Here is a 21,612-nt window from a genome sequence, read left to right as displayed (position 1 = left end):
TGTCTGAAGACACAGTACAAATTTTAGAGCAAGAATACCACAGTTCAATGCCGGGTGCGGTGGCTCACAACTGTAATCCCAGCACTTTGGGAGGCCAAGGCAGGCAGATCACTTGAGGCCAGGAGTTCAAGACCAGCCTGGCCAACATGGTGAAACCTTGTCTCTACTAAAAATACAAAAATTAGCCAGATGTGGTGGCATGCACCCTTAGTCCCAGCTACTTGGGAGGGTGAGGCAGGAGAATTACTTGAACTCAGGAGGCGGAGGTTGCAGTGAGCTGAGATCACACCACTGCACTCCAGCCTGGGCGACAGAGAGAGACTCCGTCTCAAAAAAAAAAAAAAAAATACCAGGGTTCAATACCAGCCAACAAGCTCTGTGACCTTAGGCAAGTTGCTTAACCTCTCTGTGCCCCCATTTCCTCATCCATAGATGGTACGCTTTAATAATCAGACTTGTGGCAACTATAGCTATTGTTTCCTTAAGGAAAGTTAAATATCTGCACAGAGAGTTGCTCCAGTATCGTGGTTCCGTGAAGACTCGAGTCCAAGAGAATGAGGTTCTAATGCAATGGCTGCTGCTCCCCTGCAGCTGACCTTGGACACAGCTCTCTGAATCTTAGTTTTGTAAATGGTCTCCACTCTGTCAGTCTGTGAGTGGGAATCATCCTGCCTGCCTGTGGTCATTATGAAGATGAGATTGACTGATGTCTGTAAAATGCCAGTGCGTGGATACGTCCTCATTAACTGGTGACTGTTGATACGCTGCAAGCTGATGAGTGCAGAGAGGGCGAGCCAGGGCGGCAGTGGGGTGAGTGTCATAACGGAGGCCAAGTCTGGGAAAGAGGAGGAGCTGGGGAGGCCGGAACAGGGAAGGTGCGTGAGTCAGGGTTCTCTGGAAGGACAGAACTAACAGGATATTGTACATATGAAAGGGAGTTTATTCAGGAGAATCGACGACTCACTCGATCACAAGGTCAAGCCCCACAATAGGCCGTCTGCAAGTAGAGGAGAAGGGAAGCCAGCAGTGGATCAGTCTGAGTCCCAAACCCTCGAAAGCAGGAAAGCCGGCAGTGCAGCCTTCAGTCTGTGGCCAAAGGCCTGAGAGCCCCTGACAAACCGCTGTTGTAAGTCCAAGAGTCCAAAAGCTGAAGAACTCGGAGTCTGATGTTCCAGGGCAGGAAGCATCCAGCACGGGAGAAAGATGAAGGCTGGAAGACTGAGCGAGTCTGCTCTTCCATGTTCTGCCTGCTTTTTCTAGCCGTGCTGGCAGCAGAGGGGATGGTGCCCACCCAGATTAAGGGTGGGTCTGCCTCTACCCCCCACACTGACTCAAACGTTAATCTCCTCTAGCAACACCCTCACAGACACACCCAGAAACAATACTTTGCATCCTTCCATCCAATCAAGTTGACACTCAGTACTAACCATGGTGGCAGGTAAACAGGCCAACTCTGCAGGTGTGCGTGGAGCCAGCCCTCCTGGGCAGTGCTCAGCCCCAAAAAAGCATCGTAAAAGGGCATTGTTACCCTGGGTGGGCAGAGGAGGACAGAAAGAGGCAGCTTTCATAGCCCAGTGGAGGAGAAATGGTTGGGGGCCTTGCAGACCAGGCAGAGACCAGGAAACGGCTGGCCTCCTCCACCGCTCCAGAGCAGCTGCAGGGGCCAAAGAACATCTTCAAAGAGGCAGAGACCTCCCCGCATTGCCTCCTGGGGAGGATGCCCACCGCAGACAGGCCACTCCCACCGTCTGCATCCTGAGGGTCAGGGGCCCCCGGGAGTTGGGGGCCTCCTCCTGGGCCCCCGTGGCCCCCCTTACCTGGCACAGCCATGGCACTCAGTGCGTGTCTGCTGAGTGGCTGGGTTTCCGGCAGGTGTTTCAGCGATAGCTGTTCCCTCGCCTGCTCAGCTCTGCATCTTGGGAAGCCACGTTCCCCAGGCTCCCTAGCTCTCCGTCTTCCTAGTAGGTTCAGCCAGTGGGAAGCCCTTTTGGGAAATCAGAAGGCGGGAGGAAGGGAGCAGCCGAGATATTGCTCCCCATCTCCCTCCACTTCCTGGGACATCCCCAGCAATGACTGCGTCTTCTCTGGGCTCTGACTTTCTCCTGGGAAGCCCTTCCTCCGTGATCCCAGCTTCTTCTGGGCAGCTCCAATTTCTGGCTCCAGCATGGGCGCTGAGCACCTCCTACTGTCCTGCCATCCTGAAACGGATGCCAGCTCCTGCTGTGGGTCATCTCTGGGTGGTCCCACCATCCCCCATGTGGCTTCTCAGCTTTTCTATTGCCTGTGCGAGCAAGTCCCAGGATTAAATTACCCCACTGTGAAAGACCTGGGTAGGGGGATCCTATTTCCAGGCTGGGCCGGTTGATAGAGTTGCCATCCTAGACAAACCGGTGCATGCTCGGAAGCCCCATTCACACCTCGCCTTAATGGGAATGGGGTGTGTTATGCATAGACTCACGTCCTCTGAATCAGGTTCACACCCACGACTTCAGTTCTTTCCTGCCACACGTCGCCTTCAGTTAAGGGCCACATTTGTGAATTCACTCTGCACGTTCACCATCACACAGCCCATTTTACTTGCACATCAGTGCTGCTGCTTCTCGGATAAGCCATTTGATCCCTCTGAGCCTCAGTTTCCCCCTCTGTAAAATGGAGGGGATGGGAATAGTGCCTACCTCCTATGATCACGGTGAGGCTTAAATAACACTGATACTTCCTCACTGATACTCCAAGTCTGATTATTAGAGGGCACCATTTTACGGATGAGGAAACGGAGGCACAGAGAGGCTAAATAACTTGCCAAAGGTCACAGAGCTCAGTGGCTGGTATTGAACTCCCGTATTATTGCCCTAAAATGTGTACTAAGCATCGTCAGACAAACACAAGGGCCCTGTCCTGGAGAGGTCTGTAGACTGACCAGCTCCCAACAGTGCCTGGCATGGAACAGCTGGAGAATCGTGAGCTCTGAGGAACTCTGGGTCCTTCCTGTTACTCTGCCCCTCAGCCTCTGCAGATTTTCTTTCGCAGGGAGAAGCGATCAGGATAAACACTTCGGCCAGGGGCATCTCCTTTTGCAAGCTGTATGCTCGCAAAAGTCAGTCATTCAGTGCCTACTCGAGCACCTGTCTGTCCCAGGCACCTCTGGGAACTGGGGACCCAGGGGAACGAGGCCCCATCCCTGCCCCACACACAAGTCATGGGACAGGGATCCTGATGGAAGGCAGCACTGACACCGTGGGCAAGACAGATGCAGGCTGAGGAAGGTCCCGAGAGGAGCTGGGTTTTTCTCACACTGAGGGGGATGATCAGTGGCTTCCTGGAGGAGGCGGCATTTGAGCCATGCTTTGTCTGTTGGGAATATGAAGCCGAATGCAGCAGCTGCCAGTGCAGTTCAGCAGGCAGACTCCTGGAGTGGTTTGAAGCCCAAGTGAGTGAGAGGCCTGGGCTCACCCCTCGTTCCTCCTGACCTCCAAAGCGGGTTCCCCAAGAGCAATGGGGCAGGATGGTTGAGGCATGGGCTCTGGGACCAGGCTGCCCATCCCTCACTGACTAGCTGGGTAACCTCGGTTGGGACTTGAGTGTCCCATGCCTCAGTTTCCTCATCTGTAAAAAGGGAGAATGACAGTTCCTGCCCCACAGAATTGGTGGGAGGGCTGAACACATGAATTCAGATAAAGTTCTCAGCCCAGTACATCACCCTCGCTCACCAAACGCCGATAAAACAGAAAAGAATGCCTTGGCTGGGCGCAGTGGCTCACGCCTGTAATCACAGCACTTTGGGAGGCCAAGGCAGGTGGATCACCTGAGGTCAGGAGTTTGAGACCAGCCTGGCCAACATGGTGAAACCCTGTCTCTACTAAAAATACAAAAATTAACTGGGTGTGGTGGCTCATGCCTATAATCCCAGCTGCTCAGGAGACTCAGGCAGGAGAATTGCTTAAACCCGGGAGGCGAGATTGTAGGGGGCCGAGATCGCGCCATTGCACTCCAGCCTGGGCAACAAGAGCAAAATTCTGTCTCAAAAAAAAAAAGAGAAAAATGCCTTTATGTCATCGGAGATTCTGGTTTTGCCCCTGCCCACAGCTGCCACCTTCATGGAGCACTGGAAGCGGAAACAGATGCGGCTCAACTACCACTGGGACCTCACGGGCTTGGAGGAGGAGGAGGTCAGTGGGTTTGGCACCTTGCGCGTCACGCCCTTCCCCCACGTTCCCCCTGCCCCAGGACCTCCTTGGGACTTACACGGAGGCCCAAGGTCAGAAAGCGCTCCTGGTCCAAGCTGAGGCAAGGCCGCCCCCCGCCCCCCGCCCCCCGCCTGCCTCGCTGCTCATCACCCTGGCGTTCCGAACGCCGTCCGTGGCCAAAGTGACCATTCCCTGTCTGCTGAAGTGTTTTCATCCCCATGCTCACATGGACACGCCAGCCACCAGCGTGGTCTCAGGCGCATGCCAGGGCTCACCACATTGACCTCATTGCGTCTGGGGGCTGCCCGGGCTGTCGACACCACCCGTGGAGGTGGAGAGGGGACAGACACTGTCCATGGGTCTCCAAAGGTGGCTGTGAGCATCTGCCTCCCCGGGTGCCAAGCCCGCATTCCCTGGAGCCAGCTCTGTGCCTGCAGCCGGGCGTGGCTGACAAGAGGGAACGGATCCTTTACTAACATAGAGGGAAAGCCAGTGTCTGGCTTCTTCATGCTCCAGAGAGAGGGACATTCAGTATTACGTGGCCCCTGGGATGCCAGGTGAACTGTACTCACAGGGATCCCAAGTCCAGCAGGAATTCCCTTTAGGGTAAGTGGGAATGAAAAGGAGTAACAGTCCCCGCAATTAGCCTTGGTGCACAACAGAGGCGACCTCATGCACACGCTGTAAGGTGCAACCACGCTGACCACTATTTAATGTTATAAAACATGCTCCCCACTTTTTGGGAGACAGGGTCCCCCTCTGTCACCTAAGCTGCAGTGCAATGGCATGATCATAGCTCACTGCAGCCTTGACCTCCCGGGCTCAAGCCCTCCTCCCATTTCGGCCTCCCAAGTAGCTGGGGCCACGGGCACACACAACCACGCCTGGCAAATTGTTTAATTTTTTGTAAGAGCCAGGGTCTTGCTATGTTGCCCAGGCTACACATGCTCCTTTTAAAAAGAGAAACTTTTCATGCATTTTTATTGTAATGTGGACATTTCTTTTAGAAGATATTTTTCTTTTAAAGGACTTTTTTCTTTAAAAACTTTTTTTTAACTTTTCTGTTGTATTTTCTCACACAATCTGCTCCCTGTCACACTGAACCCATGGGTCACTCTTCAGCCAAATGTGCCAGCTTTGGGCTGACAATATTGTCAACAGACAAGGGGACTAGAGTTTTCTGGGAGAGGCATGGCAGCTCAGAGGGTACAAGACGGGCCGCTGCAGCCAGGCTGCCAGAGTTCCATCCAGATTCGGCACCAGCCTTGCTGTGTGACCCCGGGCAGATTGCTTAACATCTCTGTACCTCAGTGTCCTCACTTGATGGCATTTGTAGGGTCTCAATGGGTCAATAGATATAAAGCACTTAGAACCCGGCCCAGCACACAGTGCCCCGTAAACGGCTGCCCGGCTTGTGGCCACTGGGCCACACCTTTACCTGCCCAGATAACAGCCTCTACCCTCTTCCTCAGCCAGTCTCATTATCCTGTCCACAAATGACCAGGCGGAGATCAACGCAACCTGTCCACGGCACACAGCTCTGCAGAGCAGAGCAGGGACACAGCCCAGAGCCCTGTCCATGGCGGGGGCTCTCTGGGTGTTCTCTTCCCTTGCCGTTTCAATTAGAAAGATTCAAATAGAAAAAAAAAAGTGGTCACTGTCTTGTTCAGAAGTCGATTTCAAATGTCCTTTCTGTGATGTCCCTGTGGCTGGGGAAAGTCGGCAGTGAGGTCCAGTCCCCTTTGCTCAACGCCTTGGGGTCCCATTCCCTGATCTCCTGACCCCAATGGTTTGGGATCTTGATTTTGGGGGTGACGACCGAAGTCACTGGGCACACACAGTGCCAAGGGGCCTGAATGAATTTCCCAAAGTGAGCCACTCGCACCCCCAGCAGCTGGTCAGGGCCTCCTTTGGGAGTAATAACCACAGGCGAACGGGGCCTCCCCTCCACATAGCCTGAACCCCGGACTTCGGTACTGAAGCAGAAGGACACTTGTGTCACATCATGTGGCCCATGTGTGCCTTAGCTGAGTCTGAGACATTTCAGTCCAGCACTGAAATTTGGAAATTTGGGGAATTTCCAAAACCACGGGAAAGGCCACAGCTACAAAGGCCACAGCCCACAGTCACCCTCAAGCAGCAGTGAACCTTAATGGAACCCAGGGTCACCCACCCATCCCAGCTCACCTGCATCCTTTACCTTCATCCTAGTTCTTGAGAAAGTTGTCTTTAGGGCCGGGCGCGGTGGCTGACACCTGTAACCCCAGCACTTTGGGAGGCTGAGGAGGGCAGATCACGAGGTCAGGAGTTCGAGAGCATCCTGGCTAACATGGTGAAACGCCGTCTCTACTAAAAATACAAAAAATTAGCCGGGCGAGGTGGTGGGCACCTGTAGTCCCAGCTACTCGGGGGGCTGAGGCAGGAGAATCACTTGAACCCAGGAGGCAGAGCTTGCAGTGAGCCAAGATCGCGCCATTGCACTCCAGCCTGGGCAATAGAGCAAGACTCCATCTCAAAAAAAAAAAAAAAAAAAGTTGTCTTTAGTGGACAGGTCCTATTTCTAAAGTAACAACCTAAATAATGACATCTTTGTGTTTTTGTTTTTACTTTTCTGGTTCCCTGAAGGAGGCTGTCAAGGTTTGGAAATTTTTGTCGCTCCTCTATCTTCCCACGGCCTGTCTCCCTGGGAGAGGGACCTTCTCTTGCACCTAATCTGTTTCTACCATGCAGTTCCCGCAGTTTCTCCACGCAGGCGGGGTCTCTGCTTTCTCTCCACCTCCGGTCTCTCCTAACCCATTCTTCCCTTCCAGCACCCTTCACTGACCTGCTCTGAGCTCCCCAAGGCCTGGCACCTCTGGGCTGCCCGCGCTTGCCGACACTTACTGCATCTCTTCCGACCCCCACAGCTCCTCCGTAGAACGTTCTCAGGGCCAGTTCATGGCTGGGTGTTCACTGCAGCCTGGTACAGGCTTCTCCACCTCTAGGAGGACACAGAGGCCAGACTCGGTGGCCCTCTCAATGGGCTGGGGTTCCCCACAAGCGGGATAATCCTGGGTCACTATCCAGACCACAGACGGGGGGATTACATTGGAAATATTCTCAGCAGCCAACTATGAACTGGACCCAAAGGGTGCCCGAGGCTAATCCATGGACTGATTTGCCAAGTATACTGACGCTGAGGAGCTCACACTCACAATTAACAAGGCCTCCGTCTTGACTTGGTTTCATTCATAGGATCATCCCAGAGCTGAATACGAAGCCAGAGTCTTGGAGAAGTCTCTGAAGAAAGAGTCCAAAAACAAAGAGGTATGGTGGCCACTGCGGGTTAACTTTCCCAGCAATAAAACACTGTGTTCATCAACAGTGTAGACCTGGGATCAGCCCAGATAACAAAGATTGTAGTCAGTGTAACCCTATGTTGCAGCTGCTCAACTCTGCCATGGTAGCAGCAAAAGGAGCCTTAGACTGTAGGTAAACACATGGGCCTGTGTTCCACACACTGTGTTCCAATAAAACTTTATTTGCAAAAACAGACAGGGGGCCAGATTTGGCCGAAGGGCTATAGTTTATCAAACCTCCTCTAGATCGCTGTCTTGATGTATCCTGAGGGTGATCTCAAATTTCAGCAAGCATTTCAACCACAAGAACCATGTGGCTTTGAGGCTTCAAAACTTTTTCAGAGTACACCCCTCCTATTCTACATCAAACAACGAAACAGAAGCCTTTGCCAAACCAGCACCCCTGAGCAAATGGCCAGTTCCTTGTTTCACTCAGACTGTGAGAATGAGGGTGAGACATGTTTTGCAATGTTTTTGAGGTCATCATCTTTTTATAATAATTGCTCTTCTTTTTCCCCAAACGTCTCATTCAAATTAAGTCATATGTGCAGCCAGGATTCTCGAAGACCTCCAGAGGTGCTTGCCAGCTTTGTTTGTTTGTTTTGTTTGTTTGTTTGTTTGTTTAGACGGAGTCTCTCTCTGTCACTCAGGCTGGAGTGCAGTGGTGTGATCTCGGCTCACTGCTCCCCCCGCCTCCGGGGTTCAAGTAATTCTCATGCCTCAACCTCCCAGGTAGCTGGGACTACAGGCGTGCACCACCATGCCCAGCTAATTTTTTGTGTTTTAGTAGAGACAGGGTTTCACTGTGTTGCCCAGGCTGGTCTCGAACTCCTGACCCCAAGAGATCTGCCTGCCTTGGCCTCCCAAAGTGCTGGGATTACAGACGTGAGCCACGGTGCCCAGCAAAGTTTTTTTAGTGGTGTTTTTCACATGATATGGGACAAGCAGGCATGGAGTTCCTGGCCTTGTCAGCCTCTAACGGAGGCTAGAGATGCCCGCACTGAGGGATGAGGGCAGTCGAGGGAGCTCTCACAGGTCCCGACCTTGTGTCATATCTACATTTTCAGCCTTGGGGACCAATCAGGACAAACCCCTGGATTTATCTTTCCTTGTCAATGTGTCAGGGGACAGTGCCCCACAGGTTCCAAGTGGTCGGGGGTTGCAGTTGCCAAAATCCCATCTGGAGGGTAAAGTGGGTTCTCTAGAAAGCCTCCTCCCGAGGCCCAGCTCTTCAAACACAATGAGAATTTGGGGTACAGCTCAGTCCTCCTATAGTCAGGAAGTACGTCTTTTTAAACACCCCTGAGGATCTGAGCAGGACTGAAAGGTGTGCAGAATACAACCATAAAAGCAGGAGTTATCGCCCTAAAATGCACTGTCTGACTTAACACATCGGACATGCACGCCCGGTGCCAGCTGCCCTCTGAACTGGCCCTTCAGGCCCTCCGCCCCTCATTCCCTCCTGGGAAAGCAAAAGACCTGGATGCCACCATCTCTAGGGCCCTGCAGGCATCCGGCGTGTTTTCAGGGCAGCGTCCCGGCCCCCAAGCCTGGGTGGAAATGTCAGTGTGTGGCCCCCAAGATAACCCAGCCTGTAGCTGTGTGGTCGCACCTCTTAGAGCGAGCATGGGTGGGTGTTCCACTCCTTCCTGAGGGGGAGAAAAGGGCTTTGTGGCACACACTATGTCCATTTAAGGCAAGGGACCTAACCAAGCCACAACAGCGAATCTGGGCAACGGGGGCCGGAAGGAAGACACCTCGTGGACACAGGGTCCCTCTGCCTCTGTGGCCCGTGGCTTGCTTTCAGCCCAGGCTCTCTGATCACATGAAAGCAACAGAGGCATGGGGTTTATTTTTGCAGAGCTCAGAGGTACCCCCAGGCCCTGTCTGCTTCTGATGGGCCGTACTCTTTATTTCCTCCTCCGTTCCATTTGGCTCCCAGCGGCTGCCCTGTGGTTTTGATTCCCCTCCAGCTATGGCACTGAATTCATTTATGAAAAGAGGCCCACCACCTAATTGGCACATGAGCTTGGGCTTCTGGGTGTGGCTTCCTTCCTGCTGTCATAAGATGCTGGTGTTGGCCGCTACCTCCCGCTGGAATCCAGCTGCATCTGCGAGGTGGGGCGTGAGGCGGTCCAGTGGAGGGTGCTGCTGGAATCTCTCCTGTCTCCACCACCTTGGTTACAGATGTTCTTTCCGAACGTGGGTCTCTGCCGTCTCTTATCTGTTTAAAATGCCCAGAACCCGAGTCAGCCTTGGCAGTGAGCTTACGGCCGGCACCGGGAGAGGCCAGCCTGCTGCCAAGATGGGGACGGTTCCCTGGGCCCCGCGGTCTGCGGCCCGCCTCCCGCTTCACCGCATGGTGCTCTCTTTCCCCCCACCCGCCCTCAGAAGCGCCGGCATATCCCAGAGGAGTCAACAAACAAATGGAAGCAGAGGGTTAAGACAGCCATGGCGGGGGTGAAATTGGTACTTTTTTATCTTGCGGGCAACGCGCGTCTTGACTGTTTGCAGGCAATCAAAGTCGATTGTGTTTTTCTTCAACAAACTTTTTTTTTTTTTTTTTAACATTCACATCCATGTTTCTCTGTCTTCCTTCGGCACCCAGTGAGCCCGGCGTGTTGCGATGGCACTGCATGGCTGTGGTGGGTCTGCGGGGGCGGGGGCGGGGGGCTCTGGCTTGATTTGGAGCTCGTGAAACGTGCTTGTCACAATTGCCTGCAAGCGAGTCTTGGTCTTCTCGTTAACACGCATGCCACCCACCCCTGGAATGAGTGGTCTCCGGTGTCATGCCCCTGTCCGCATTCTGTGACCTAATACGTGCATTTTCCCGTGGAAAAAATCCACCCCCATTTGAAACATCCCGGGTTAGTGATGAGCTTCTACCTAGGGTTTCTCCAGACCAAGCCAACCTTGGGTGCTGAGAGCCTTCGGGCCATGTGTCACCACAGACGACGTTTGAACTTGTAGTGCTAGCTGCTTGTTTCAACTTGCTCCACAAAGGAAAAATAACTATTATGGTCTGGGTGGCCCTGGGAAAACATCGTCCATCTCCTAGACTTAGAAGTGAGACTTTTAGCTGAAGAAATGGACTCCAGGTCCAAGCTTCTCCCAGACGTGGGTCCAACAGTCTTTAGAAAGGCAGCTGGCGTTACAATGCCCTGTACACAGAGGACTCACAGTGTTTAACAGCTCTTAGTCCCGTTATCCTGTGACATAGGTGATAAACCCCCAAATGCTTCTTGGAACCCTATGCGTTTGCACTGGCTCATCACCTGTGGGCATTTTTGAAGGTTTTTCTGAGTATTTCTGTTGTTCAAGTTGTCCCTGGGCCCACGCACACACACACACACACCCACGCTGACACATAGGTATGTCTCATCGTGATGGTTCCAGCCAGTGACGGGCATCGTTTTGTGTTGCAGACTGACAAAGTGAAGCTGACCTGGAGAGATCGGTTCCCAGCCTACCTCACCAACTTGGTCTCCATCATCTTCATGGTAAGTTCCAGAAGGGTAAGGCCAGAGGAAGTCAGGAGAAACCGCAAGGAAGTGATTGGCGTCAGCCGGGCGTGATGGTTCATAACTGTAATCTCAGCACTTTGGGAGGCCGAGGTGGGCAGATCACTTGAGGTCAGGAGTTCGAGACCAGCCTGGCCAATATAGTGAAACTCCGTCTCCGCTAAAAATACAAAAATTAGCTGGTGTCATGGTTCATGCCTGTAGCCCCAGCTACTCAGGAGGCTGAGGCAGGAGAATTGCTTGAACCTTGGAGGCAGAAGTTGCAGTGAGTAGAGATCACGCCACTGCACTCCAGCCTAGGGGACGGAGCAAGACTCTGTCTCAAAAAAAAAAAAAAAAAAAAGGAAGTGATTGGTGTCCTCCAAGACCTGATTCAGCCTTTCACGTGGCAGTGCCATTGGTCCCAGGGTGCGCCAGCCCCATCTGCTCAGGGCAGTGGGTGGGTGGGGAAGACTCACCACTACCCCTGAAATGGAAAGGGACCAGGGTTCTAAAGTGACTCCCAGTGGGGGCTTCACACGCCAGGGGGTACATGAGATGATTTCAGTGGTCCCTGATACACAGCTTTCATTTTGAGAGACATGATTATTTAAGTATCCAGTAATTCAAGCCTGGGATTCAAAGATATCATTTAAGATGAAACTGAAGACTTTTTAAGAAAACCATTAAATTGGCTGAGTGCAGTGGCTCACACCTGTATTCCCAGCACTTTGGGAGGCTGAAGCAGGAGGATTGCTTGAGCTTAGGAGTTTGAGACCAGCCTGGGTCACATGGCAAAACCAAAAATACAAAAATTAGCTGGCGTGGTAGTACACGCCTATGGTCCCGGCTATTCGGGAGGCTGTAGTGGGAGGATTGCTGGAGCCTGAGAAGTCAAGGCTGCAGTGAGCTGTGGTTGCATCACTGCATTCCAGCCTGGGCGATAGAGCGGGACCCTGTCTCAAAAAAAAAACTGTTTATTTTGTGACCAAAACATGACTTGAGCCCTGATACAGGCATCAGCATTAAATTAAGTAAAAACAATTTTAAAAAGTTTTAAAAAAGAAAACTATTAAATAAATAACAGACAGGACACGATAGTGCTACTCAGGGGACCGCGAGTCTGTGACGTGGCTCGTGGGCAAACATCTTGTGGCTTTTAGGGGATTTCAAACCCAGGGATTTCAACCCCCAGTGGATTCAGCCTTGGCCGCATACTAGCTGTTTCCATCACCCAGCAAGTGCTTGGAGCCAGCTGTGGTCATGTTAGAAATGACCCTGCCCTTGTCCAGTCTGACAGCTTGAAGGCAGCGCCTCCTGCAGCCACCTAGCCCCGAGACCTGGTACTCCAGGACCCAGGTTGGCAGCTGTGCACTGAGGGTCTCACCAGAGCGTCTCATTCAGTCCTTGCCACTGGCCAGTCCTGGTACCATCCCTCTCCTGCTGACACAGAAACTAAAGCCGGAAGACTGCACCCTCTCCTCTGGCGCCAGCCACAGGCGGTGGCTGTGGTCACCATGTGGTCACTGGCATATGCCTGCAGAAGCCGGTGCCAACTGGACTGCCTGCTCCAAGATCCATGCCATTCCGTAGGAACTTGGAGAGACAGAGGCAGGGGGCTGTCTTTGTTTTCTGGGTTGAGTGAGGGGCCAAGGGCCCCCTGATTGAGTCATGGAAGCAGCAGGAAGATCCAGTGTCCCCTCATGCTCTCAGGTACAGTTAAGAGGGACCCCGGCCAACATAAAGAAGTCCAGAGAAGGGTGGCCTCAGTGGTGGGGCCTGCTCATCCCCCTCACCTGGAGAAGGAGAGCCCCTCAGTGGGAGCTGGGGGCTGTTGTGCTCTCCAGTGACTTGGTGGGAGGGCAGCTGGCCTCGTGTTGAGGGGACGTGTCCCCTCTGGCCAGGTGCCAGGCAAGGGGGCTGGGAGATAGCCGGAGCCTCCCCATCCCTCACCCAGCAGAGGCTAGCCTGAGGTCCAGCCACTCCCACTGCAGAAGCAACTGCATTGTTACAGAAGGGCCGGTGAGGGGCCCGGAAGGAGGTGGCCACCCAGGGCTGGTCTGGTGGCCTCACGATGCCATCAGAGTCACTGGCTTCTCTGACCTTCTGCTCACCTGTCCTAGGAGTGGGTCCCTTCTTGGTCACAACATGGCTGCTGCACCTCCAACATCACGTCCACTCTCCAGGCTGGAAGAAGGGGAAGGGCGGGGGAAGAGATGGGCCAGGGGTGGCAGCCCCTGTCTGAAGGTGCTTTCGCAGAAGACCTGCCACACCTCTGCTTGCATCTCATCGGTCAGAACTGGTTCACGTGGCCACCTCCTCTGCAGAGAGGCTGAGGAATGAGCACACACTGCCGTCTCAGCAAGGCAGGATGGTAGAGGAAAGACAGAGAGGATATTGGATAGGGAAGTAGCCGGCTCTTTTCCCAGCCTTGACATCCTGGTAAACTCGTCAAGGGCTTCATAGGGTTGACGAGGACACAGCTTTGTCTTCAACTTGGGAGTTTCATTCAGTGAACAAACATTGGCTGAGCACCTAGGATGTGCCCCCTCATGCCCCTGGTCCTGGAGATGCAGGGGAGACAGACCAGGGAGACTGGAAGGAAGCCTGTTGCAGGGTGTGCCTGTTGTGGGCCCGACTGCCCCGTGGCAGGGCAGGGGACGTGCCTGCTGGGGTGGAGGGCCTCCCCCGCTGAGTCTCCCACGGGCCCGGTGCTCCACCTGCACCTCCGCATGCTGGCACGGGGACAGACGTCCTGGAGGCCTCTTGGCAGGACCGAGGGGTTTTCCAAGGAAAACCCTCGTTCCCCGGAACTGGCCAGGGAGTGGTCCCCACGCCTCGCAGCAGAGCTACTCCTTCGTCAGGGTGTGGTGAGGGCTGCAGGCGTTTTCCTGGACAGGGTGTGGTCACCATGTGTCACTGGCAGATGCCTGCAGGAGCCGGTGGTAATGGCCCAGAACATGAAATAAGAGCTTTTCTAGGTTTCTGAAAGCTGCAGACTCCCTCTGGGGCAAACAGACCCATCCCACGCTGCAACTGGGAGACACAGAGGGCAGCCCCAGGCCTCCTGGGCCTGTCCTGGGAGCCACCCGTGACCGTGCTAGCAGGGACGGGACCTGCCCTCTGCACCATTGCATGGGAGCAAATGTGCGATTTCCTGGAACGCGGGGACATAGGGTGACAAGACAGAGCCTGTGTCCTGTGGGTGGTTTCATGCCTAGAGGAGGAGCCTGACTTTGCTGTGTGCTTCTCCTACCCAGCCCTCAGTCCATCCGTCCTCAGTGAGGGCTCAGAATGGGGCATCCACACCCCTGGGCAGGGCAGGGCAGGATGAGGGAGCCCAGACAGACAGACAGACAGGCAGACAGCAGTGTGTGGAACAATCTTGTCATTGTAGCCAGCCCCCACCATGGTTTCTCAGGCAACCGCCAACCCAAGTTTTATGGAATGTTCTGGTCCCACGGTAGGTTTGGCAAGAGGAGGAGCTCGCTCTGGTGGGGGAACTGGAAGGGAGCTGCTGGCTGGGAGAAGGGACCCAAAGCATCTCCAGCCAGACCCAAAGCCCTGCCCCATCCCAGGCCGCACCCACCTCCTTTAGCAGGAGAGTCCCCGGGAGGTGGCTGTGAGGGAGGCACACCTCAGCCCTGCACACCATGTGAGGATGTCCCTGAGCTCACCATGGGTTGGGGGAGAAGCCCCTCCCAGCAGTCAGTCTGGTCTGGGAGAAGCCTCCAGCTCAGTCAGCCTGCTCTGGGACCAGCCACTGGCCTGGTGACCATACTGTGTCCTGGGCTCTGCTTGGGGACCGTGCTTGGGCTCCAGGAAGATGATAGCGCAAAGATCTTGTGAACTGCAGGCTTGGGTAGACCGCCTGGTAAATCCCAGCTCCTGAGCTGGGTGGCGTGGCCTGTCTACGTAATCTCTCTGAACCTCAGTGTCCTCTTCCTTGGAACGGAAACTAGCCCCTCGTCCATCTGTCTCTAGTGGGTTAATGCACAGAAAGTGCCTAGCATTTGGCAGGTGCTCAAGAAATGTCAGTCCTTGTTTTGAAGCAGAAGAGCAGGAAGGTTGGGGGACAGCTGGGCTGAGGGAGTAGATGGGGCAGACCCAGGAAGGTCCTGGGTGGGCCCCCAACCAAGAGTGCCCCTTCCCCCCTGGCAGATTGCAGTGACTTTTGCCATCGTCCTTGGCGTCATCATCTACAGAATCTCCATGGCCGCTGCCTTGGCCATGAACTCCTCCCCCTCCGTGCGGTCCAACATCCGGGTCACAGTCACAGCTACTGCGGTCATCATCAACCTAGTGGTCATCATCCTCCTGGACGAGGTGTACGGCTGCATAGCCCGGTGGCTCACCAAGATCGGTGAGTGCCCACATTCCAGGTACCCATGGCCTGGACTCAGGCAGCTGGAGTCACCTGCCTCTTGCTGTGCACCCTTGAGTTTGTTGCTTAACTTCTCTGGGCCCCAGCTCCCTGGCTCTGAACAGGGATCCTGATCACAGGCCCTGGCACGCCTATGAGAGCCAACTGAGTTATGGTGCCAGTGGCCAGCCGGAGACTGGACCAGGCTGTTGGGGGCCATCTCAGCCACAGCCTCAGTATCATCCTACCCCTCCCTCTAGAGGTCCCAAAGACGGAGAAAAGCTTCGAGGAGAGGCTGATCTTCAAGGCTTTCCTGCTGAAGTTTGTGAACTCCTACACCCCCATCTTTTACGTGGCATTCTTCAAAGGCCGGTAGGGACATCTTCAGCATTTTCCCCACCTCGCTTCTCCCAAGTCCAGGGGAGGGCTCTCCCTCCCCACAGGCGGGGGGCACCTGGAGCCCAGGACAGGGCAGACACTGTGGCACCCGCAGCCGATGAGGGTCAGGGAGAAGGCCTGGGCCCTGCTGAGGCTCCAGAGCGGCGGGACCCTCGGCAGCAGGGAGCCCAAGCAGTCGGGACCCCAGGCAGTGAGGACCGGGCAGTGAGGACCCGGGAGTGAGGGCCCTGGGCAGTGAGGACCCCGGGCAGTGGGGACTCTGGGCAGAGAGGACCGGGCAGTGAGGACCCGGGGAGTGAGGGTCTTGGGCAGAGAGGACCCCGGGCAGTGAGGACCCGGGAGTAAGGTCCCTGGGCAGTGAGGGCCCTGGGCAGGGGGGACCTCGGGCAGTGAGGACCCTGGGCAGAGGGGACCTGAGGGACTCCAGGCAGTGGGAAGCTCCAGCAGCAGGGAGTCCAGGCAGAGAACCCCAGAAGCCAGCTCCGGGTGCTCCCGTGGCAGGTAGGGAGGAGTCCACAGAGTGGGGACAAGGAGAGAGGAGGGCGTGGAAGTGCAGCTGCTGGCCACTTGAGCCCTCTTCACAGCTCCTGGTGGGGTGAAACCTGCCCCGCCTGGACCCTCTGGAGTCATCCCAGGCTGTGGTGGGGCCTGCGGCCCACCCACAATGATGCCCCCGCCTCCACTGCCACTCCCGCAAGGGGCTGGCTGGTCTCATCTCACAGCCCCCCAGAAGGCTGCCTCCTCCACATCATGTGATTCACCAGTGCCATGCCCGCCCTCCTGGCCCAGGCTCCCAGGGCCCTGCCAAGGGGTCCAGTCCTCGCCGAGTGCATCCAGGATGGAGCAGGCTCTCGGAAGCCTCCACACCCCACAGCAGCTCCTAGAAGGCTGAGAGGCTGTCTATCCCCACCCAAAGTGGCCTTTGGCCACCACCTGCCCCAGCTGCCCAAGGTCCCCAGAGTGCTTCTGTGCCAGCTGTCCATGGACATCACTGTGCCAGAGGCACGTCCTGAGTCCCGGGGAAGCTGGTGCAGCAGGTTGCAGTCTTCAGACCAAGGGGGTCTTTGCCTTAGTGCCCCCCTGGGCCCCCTTCCCACTGCCTCTCAGTCTCATGGCCTCTCATTGAAGAAGTTCCTTTTTCTGACCCCTCTCTGGGTTTGGGAATCCAACCTTTGACCGGTGAAAACCACTGTGGTCATCTTTTAGCAGATGAGACCAGGCAGGCAGAGCTGCCTGTAGATACCCTTGAGGCTGGGCCTGCAGGACTCACACACCACACAGTCCCCGCTTGGGGGTCTCTCCCGGAGCTGAGCTAGGGCCTCATCTTCTTTCTAACGACCTCCCCCATCGTTCCAGGTTTGTCGGACGCCCGGGCGACTACGTGTACATTTTCCGTTCCTTCCGAATGGAAGAGGTAACCGAAATTTTATTCATTTCTGGCAGCCCCTTCTGTTTTGCTGACGATTTGTCTACACCGTGCTTGGGAGAAGCACTGGGGAGAAGCAGCCGCAGCGTATTTGTTCAGCAAAGAGCAGTGGTTTCTTTCCTTCCTGCTGGAAACTTTTCAGTTACCCTGACATGATGGGGCGGGCTTTGATCTTATTTGGTGTGTTCATATAGAATCATCTAGAAGGATAAACTCGCTGTAGAGTTAATGAAAGAAAAACATGACATCTGGTTTTTCTTTTCGTTTCTTTTTTTGTGAGACTGAATATTTCTCTTCTGGTTAAGATGAATTAATGAAGGCTGGGCGCAGTGGCTCACGCCTGTAATCTCAGCACTTTGGGAGGCCGAGACTGGTGGATCACCTGAGGTCAGGAGTTCGAGACCATCCTGGCCAACATGGTGAAACCCCATCTCTACTAAAAACACAAAAAACTAGCTGGGCGCAGTGGTGCATGCTTGTAATCCCAGCTACTCGAGAGGCTGAGGCATGAGAATCGCTTGAACCTGGAAGGTGGAGGTGGCAGTGAGCTGAGATTTCGTCACTGCACTCCAGCCTGGGTGACAGAGCAAGGATCCGTTTCAAAAAAAAAAAGCTGAATTAATGAGGACAAAACAGAACTTGGCTACCTTTTTTTTTTTTAACTAGACATTGAAATGCTTATCTCTTTACCCTCAAACACCGTGCTCGTGGCATTTCACTTCTGCCCAGTGATCCTGGCCACAGAAGGTCTGGTTGTGCCAGCCTGGTTCAGCCTCTGTCACAGCCCATGGACTTGCTCCACTGTCTGTCCCACAACCAGGGGCTCCATCAGACCAAGCCGGGGCTTCAGGGCCTATCAGTGGTTCTGGTCTCAGCATTTCCAACCCACAGCGTAATTCAGCTTATCAGAAAATAAGAGGGTGGGTCTTCTTGCTAAAGATCCTGTGGAACAAGGTATCGAGGATGGGGTGGACATCAGGTACAGGGTGATCTGGCTGGCTGGAGTGCAGCCTAGAGGTTCAACTACCTGAATGCAGGCCCCTGGGCAGCCCAAGACATGGGCCTCCTCCACAGTAATGGGCATCTGCGCCAAAGTTATGAAATGCCCTTTCCTTTTTATATGGTGATCTCCTATCACGCTCGTCCCGGGTCAGAGAAGTCACATAATAAAGCAAATGGTGTAATTGCTTTTTCTGAAAGCATGGCTCTCCAAGACAGGTGTGGGGATTTACTAGGTTTTATTTGGAATGCAGAACAAGTTTACTGTGCCTCAGGGGTCACCACGCATCCCTGGTGTTCCCTTTGCTTGGACAAGTTAAACTTCCAGCCCAGCTAGGTTTCTGACTGTCACTGGCTTGCGAGGTCACTGACCTAAGGTGGCATAGGCCCACTGAGTCAGGGGCATTAGGCCTTAGGGGTGACTGCTGCCTCCTGTGGAGCTTGCCTGCTGCATGCGCTCAGCCTGCCATGGTGATGCAGAGGCGATGGATGGTGACTGGTGCATGGGACCGGCCAGTGGCGCTGGGTAAAAGGAGGTGCCCTGAGGCCCTGCCCCACCCCTGCCTACTCCCTCCCAATGTGCTCCCAGCTCCCAGCCGCAGCCCCCAAGCCCAGCAGCCTGTAGGCGGGGTGTGCCAGTTTCCTGGGGCTGCCACAACTCAATCCCACAGACTGGGCGGCTTAAAATGACAGAGATGGAGTCTCACAGTTCTGAAGGTCAGAAGTGCAGCATCCAGGTGTTAGCCAGGCTGTGTTCCCTTCAAGGGTTCTAGGGGAGGACCTGCCTTGCCTCTCCCAGTTTCTGGGGACTACAGAAGTCCTCATGGTTCCTTTACTCGGCCACTCCACCCTCTGCCGCCATCTTCACGCGGCCTCTTCCCTCTGTGCCCGCGCCTTCTCTTCTTCTGAGCACTCTGTGCCCGCGCCTTCTCTTCTTCTGAGCACACCAGTCCTCGGATGGGCGCCCACCCTACCCCAGATGAACACACCCTGACCTGACTACATCTGCAAAGACCCTTTTTGCAAATAAGGCCACGTTCCCAGGTGGCAGGGATTAGAGCCTAAGAGTCTTTTTTTGGAGGACGCAAGTCAACCCATGGCATGAGGGTGGGCCTCCCTGCAGGGCTGCGGTCCCTCTCCTGGTGTCGCGAGGCTGATGCTGCTCTCTGTCCAGGTGGGCCTCCCTGCAGGGCTGCGGTCCCTCTCCCGGTGTCGCGGGGCTGATGCTGCTCTCTGTCCACAGTGTGCGCCAGGAGGCTGCCTGATGGAGCTGTGCATCCAGCTTAGCATCATCATGCTGGGGAAACAGCTGATCCAGAACAACCTGTTCGAGATTGGCATCCCGTGAGTGCGGCGGGTTAGAGTGGCAGAGGCGGGGCGGGGCGGAGGGGTGTGTGGATGGCTCCTGCGGTGGTCTGGGTGGACGCAGGGCTTCAACCAAGATGGGGGCACCAGAAACAGGGGAAGAAGGAGGACACAGAGGGAAGATGAGGCAAAAGCCACCCCAGCTCAGGCATGGTGGCTGATGCCTGAAATCCCAGCACTTTGGGAAGCCGAGGCAGAAAGGACCATTTGAGCCTAGGAAATCAAGACCAGCCTGGGCACAAAGCGAGACTGCACCTCTACAAAAAATAAAAAGTTAGCCAGGTGTGGTGGTGCATGCCTGTAGTCCCAGCTACTCAGGAGGCTGAGGCGGGAGGATCGCTGGAGCCCAGGAGTTCCAGGCTGCAGTGAGCTATGATTGTACCACTGCATTCTGTCTAGCTTGGGCCACAGAGTGAGACCCCGTTTTAAAAAACAAAAACAGGACCACATGCAGTGGCTCATAACTGTAATCCCAGCACTTTGGGAGGCTGAGGCGGGCGGATCACTTGAGGTCAAGAATTCGAGACCAGACTGGCCAACACGCTGAAACCCTGTCTCTACCAAAAATACAAAAATTAGCCAGGCATGGTGGTGGACGCCTGTAGTCCCAGCTACATGGGAGCCTGAGGCAGGAGAACCCCTTGAACCGAGGAGGTGGAGGTTGCAGTCAGCCAAGATCGCATCACTGCACTCCAGCCTGGGCGACAGACTGAGACTCCGTCTCAAAAAATAAATAAATAATAAAAACATTAAAAAATAAAGCCACTCCATTTTGGACAAAGGAGGGAGAGGAAGTCAGAATGACACCCCACTCCATGCTGGCTGAGGATGTGGGGTACCACCAGTTGCCCCCAAGCCCAATGCTGGCTCCCCAGGGTTTCCAGATGGAGGCTGAGGGACTCGGCCTCCTTGTTACCTTGTACCCTTCAGAAATCCATGTCCCATTCCCGCCTCCCCGACGGCTGCTAGGTCTCTGGAGTCAGGAACTTATTGGGCCATTTTCCATGATCTGTGTCTTTCCCCAAGAGTCCACTTGGGATGACCAGCCTCCACTGTTCCTGTGTCCCTGATGCCTGCTGGGCCCTCCTGTGGGTCACAAGTGGCCGTTTGCCCTTCCTGCACCTCCGTTTCCTTCTGTAGCCAGCAAAGCCATGACGCTTACCCCCTGCCTTTTGGGGAAATGGCAGAGGAGATCATTGATAAAGAAATGATTGCCAACAAGTGAATTCTAGATTTAAAGCAGAAACTTAGAAATATCACTAGAGGCCAGGCGCAGTGGCTCATGCCTATAATCCTAGTACTTTGGGAGGCAGAGACGGGTGGATTGCCTGAGTTCAGGAGTTCAAGACCAGCCTGGGCAATACTGTGAAACCCCATCTCTACTTAAAATACAAAAAATTAGCTGGGCGTGGCAGCATGTGCCTGTAGTCCCAGCTACTCGGGAGGCTGAGGCAAGAGAATTGCTTGATCCCGGGAGGCAGAGGTTGCAGTGAGCTGAGACAGTGCCACTGCACTCCAGCCTGAGCAAAGAGAGTGAAACTCTGTCTCAAAAAAAAAAAGACACATCACCAGAGGTGCCAGACCCGAGCCCCAGATTCACCTTTCTGCAAACCTAACTGTGTGATGTCACATCTCTCAGGAAGATGAAGAAGCTCATCCGTTACCTAAAGCTGAAGCGGCAGAGCCCCCCTGACCACGAGGAGTGTGTGAAGAGGAAGCAGCGGTATGAGGTGGATTACAACCTGGAGCCCTTCGCGGGCCTCACCCCAGAGTACATGGAAATGAGTGAGTGACGGCCGGGGCAGGCAGGTGACGTCAGGATAGAACTCAGGCCAGCATGCCACCTGGAGTGGGGAAGGGCTGCAGGGGCATGATGCCCCCGACTCCGCATCCCTCCGGAAGCATTAGGCGGGGAGGAGGGAGATGCAGACCCTGGGATCCTGGTGCTGCTGCTCCCTTGGGTCGGTGAGCACGGCTGTCCTGTCTTCCAGAGGCCCAGGTCAAGCAGCCACGGTCCCCAGCCACGGTCCCCAGCCAC

At 54.8% G+C, this 21,612-nt stretch overlaps 1 protein-coding gene across 5 annotated transcripts in view; it reads left to right on the top strand.

Annotated features, from left to right (window-relative positions):
• ANO1 (anoctamin 1) overlaps positions 1-21,612 on the top strand; it is a 200,898-nt gene that overhangs the window by 157,183 nt on the left and 22,103 nt on the right. For 2 of the 5 annotated variants that reach the window (XM_026448734.1, XM_026448735.1), the window contains 10 exons: positions 4,084-4,166; positions 6,810-6,821; positions 7,419-7,490; positions 9,914-9,991; positions 10,948-11,022; positions 15,184-15,385; positions 15,646-15,757; positions 17,141-17,198; positions 19,453-19,553; positions 21,214-21,359. In XM_026448734.1, the coding sequence (XP_026304519.1) occupies positions 4,084-4,166; positions 6,810-6,821; positions 7,419-7,490; positions 9,914-9,991; positions 10,948-11,022; positions 15,184-15,385; positions 15,646-15,757; positions 17,141-17,198; positions 19,453-19,553; positions 21,214-21,359 (939 nt within the window). The remainder of the gene's footprint in view (positions 1-4,083; positions 4,167-6,809; positions 6,822-7,418; positions 7,491-9,913; positions 9,992-10,947; positions 11,023-15,183; positions 15,386-15,645; positions 15,758-17,140; positions 17,199-19,452; positions 19,554-21,213; positions 21,360-21,612) is intronic. The other 3 variants (XR_003307031.2, XM_026448737.1, XM_026448736.1) reach the window with 2 other exon arrangements.

The sequence above is a fragment of the Piliocolobus tephrosceles genome, chromosome 13 (assembly GCF_002776525.5).
Source record: "Piliocolobus tephrosceles isolate RC106 chromosome 13, ASM277652v3, whole genome shotgun sequence".
In the NCBI taxonomy this organism is placed as follows: Eukaryota; Metazoa; Chordata; class Mammalia; order Primates; family Cercopithecidae; genus Piliocolobus; species Piliocolobus tephrosceles.
The sequence above is the reverse complement of the archived record's forward strand: the minus strand, read 5'-3'. Positions and strand labels throughout refer to the sequence as shown.